The sequence below is a fragment of the Penaeus vannamei genome, chromosome 11 (genome assembly GCF_042767895.1).
Source record: "Penaeus vannamei isolate JL-2024 chromosome 11, ASM4276789v1, whole genome shotgun sequence".
Taxonomy (NCBI): domain Eukaryota; kingdom Metazoa; phylum Arthropoda; class Malacostraca; order Decapoda; family Penaeidae; genus Penaeus; species Penaeus vannamei.
Genome location: NC_091559.1, coordinates 6,100,522 through 6,103,021, shown reverse-complemented (window position 1 = coordinate 6,103,021; position 2,500 = coordinate 6,100,522). Strand labels below are relative to the sequence as shown.

General features: G+C 37.2%; 2 protein-coding genes across 2 annotated transcripts in view; one reads left to right on the top strand and one right to left on the bottom strand.

Annotated features, from left to right (window-relative positions):
• Window positions 1-2,500, bottom strand: part of LOC113805727 (alkylglycerol monooxygenase-like) — a 231,612-nt gene that overhangs the window by 211,371 nt on the left and 17,741 nt on the right. The gene's annotated exons all lie outside the window — the stretch shown is intronic.
• LOC113817827 (NAD-dependent protein deacetylase sirtuin-3) overlaps window positions 1-2,500 on the top strand; it is a 5,721-nt gene that overhangs the window by 732 nt on the left and 2,489 nt on the right. Inside the window, exon 2 of the mRNA XM_070126925.1 lies at window positions 2,241-2,353. Coding sequence (XP_069983026.1) covers window positions 2,241-2,353 — 113 coding nt within the window. The remainder of the gene's footprint in view (window positions 1-2,240; window positions 2,354-2,500) is intronic.

The following is a 2,500-nucleotide window of genomic DNA, read 5'->3' as shown; positions in this document are numbered from 1 at the left end:
TTGTACTGTAATATTTCACAAGACAAATCTCATGCTGTGATACTTTATGATATTATTATTCTATGTAGGGATGGATATTTTGTAAAGCGGAAGGTATATTAAATTATTTATTGATATGTCAACTGTGTAGTGTAAACCAGTTTGTCCAAACATTTTTGCGTATTGTACCCTTTATCGCCTTCTTGTACTGTTATGACCCCCCCCCCTCGTATCCACCATGGCTAAACAAAATGATTTATTTAGGATAATCCAATTAATATACTAATTATGAAAATACTGCATTACAGGAGTGTTGGTTAATAAATTTGACTTTAATACACAAATTAAAAAAGATGATTCATAGAACATGTGATGTTTCTGTGTGTGTGTGTGTGTGTTTGTGTGTGTGTGTGTATGTGTGTGTATGTGTGTATATGTGTGTGTGTGTGTGTGTGTGTGTGTGTGTGTGTGTGTGTGTGTGTGTGTGTGTGTGTGTGTGTGTGTGTGTGTTTGTGTGTGTGTGTGTGTGTGTGTGTGTGTGTGTGTGTGTGTGTGTGTGTGTGTGTGTGTGTGTGTGTGTGTGTGTGTGTGTGTGTGTGAGTGTGTGTGTGTGTGTGTGTGTGTGTGTGTGTGTGTGTGTGTGTGTGTGTGTGTGTGTGTGTGTGTCTGTGTGTGTGTGTGTCTGTGTGTGTGTGTGTCTGTATGTGTGTGTGTGTGTGTGTGTGTGTGTGTGTGTGTGTGTGTGTGTGTGTGTGTGTGTGTGTGTGTGTGTGTGTGTGTGTTTGTGTGTGTGTGTGTGTGTTTGTGTGTGTGTCTGTGTGTGTGTGTGTCTGTGTGTGTGTGTGTGTGTGTTTGTGTGTGTGTGTGTGTCTGTGAGTGTGTGTGTGTGTGTGTGTGTGTGTGTGTGTGTGTGTGTGTGTGTGTGTGTGTGTGTGTGTGTGTGTGTGTGTGTGTGTGTGTGTGTTCCTTGTTTGTTCATGTACCCTTATGATATATGTTGCGTACCCCTAGGGGTATGCGGATTCCAGTTTGGACAACACTGGTGTAAACAGTACGATAGATACTGAAAATGAACCTATCTTTTGTTTTAAATTTTGATCTTGAGATTCTGGTGATGGATAAGGATAGTGGAAGGATAAAAGTTATTGTCTGTAGCTGTTGATAATTTTTCTTATATCCTTATAATGGTACAATTATCCTTCTATCAGTCTAAGTGAGTATTATGATAATAAGTTTAAATATCTGTCACTGATATTTGCACGCATTGATATTTTTTAATATTATATTCTTATAATTTGGTTTGGTATAGGTAGGTGGTAATATATTGTATGACAGCATAATGCTTTAACAATTTGTGGTGTTAAGGCTTCATAAGGAGGAATTATAAGATTTTAGTTATTAGCATGGTGTTATGAAATATGTGCATATATTTATGAGATAATAGATTGTCACTTCCTTTTTTGAAATGGAAATCCAGTAAAGTAATGGTAGTTTTTCATTGATATAATCGTTAACTAAAGAATTAGTTTTACTTAGATTAAGGTTTATCATATATACAAATTGCTAGATTTTAAGAAAATGTTGACACGTTCAGTCCATGGATTTAAAAAGCATGCATTGCTAGTGTACGTGTCTCTCTCGCTTGTGCATGTGCACATGAGAGAGATGCAAAGATTGTCAGATATGAAATCATTCAAAGATATTTAGTGTAAAATGTTTGAAAAAGGAAGGAGAGGGAGAGGGGGACAAAGAATGAACCAGGGAGGGGGGAAGTGTACCTCCCCACACAGTCTCCCATCCCTGGCAGAGGGATATGGGATGAGGTAAATGAATAGAGGGATATAGAGGACAGGGAAATGGCCACAGAGGGGGAAACTGTGATATAGAGTCTGCCAATGATAGTTCCTTATTCTGGGTACGGGGTGGGGCATATCTAGCTAATGTACATGATTGCTGGAAATAATGATGGTAGGTGGAGCTACAGAATCTCTAGGGCAGTATACAGAGTCTAAAGATAAATCCAGTACAAAATTCGGGATCATTCTGCAACAACTAAAATCCAATGGAATTATGACACCAGTGTTGGCATCACCTTATGTTTGACTGGCACTTTATGACGCTAGCATTGGTGTCACAGTATGATATGGATTAAAGATATCATATTTGCATGATAATAACTATCTTTTAGTAGACTTGGCAAAAACTACTAGCTAGTCATTTTAAGATTTATTTTAGTTTATTCGTTCATTGACATTTTCCAGATCTCCAGGGACAGGCCTGTATGACAACTTACAGAAGTTCAACTTGCCATACCCAGAGGCAATCTTCGATATACATTATTTTATGATGGATCAAAGACCCTTCCTTACTCTTGGTGAGTTGTATATTAGAAAGAGAATTTTTGATCTTATAGTGTTATAAGTTTGATTTTACTTTTTGAAATGATTTTACTTATTGAAATGTGGTAAAGATGCAAAGATTCCTTAGTAGACTTTGTAATATAGGAAAATGTCTTTATCTT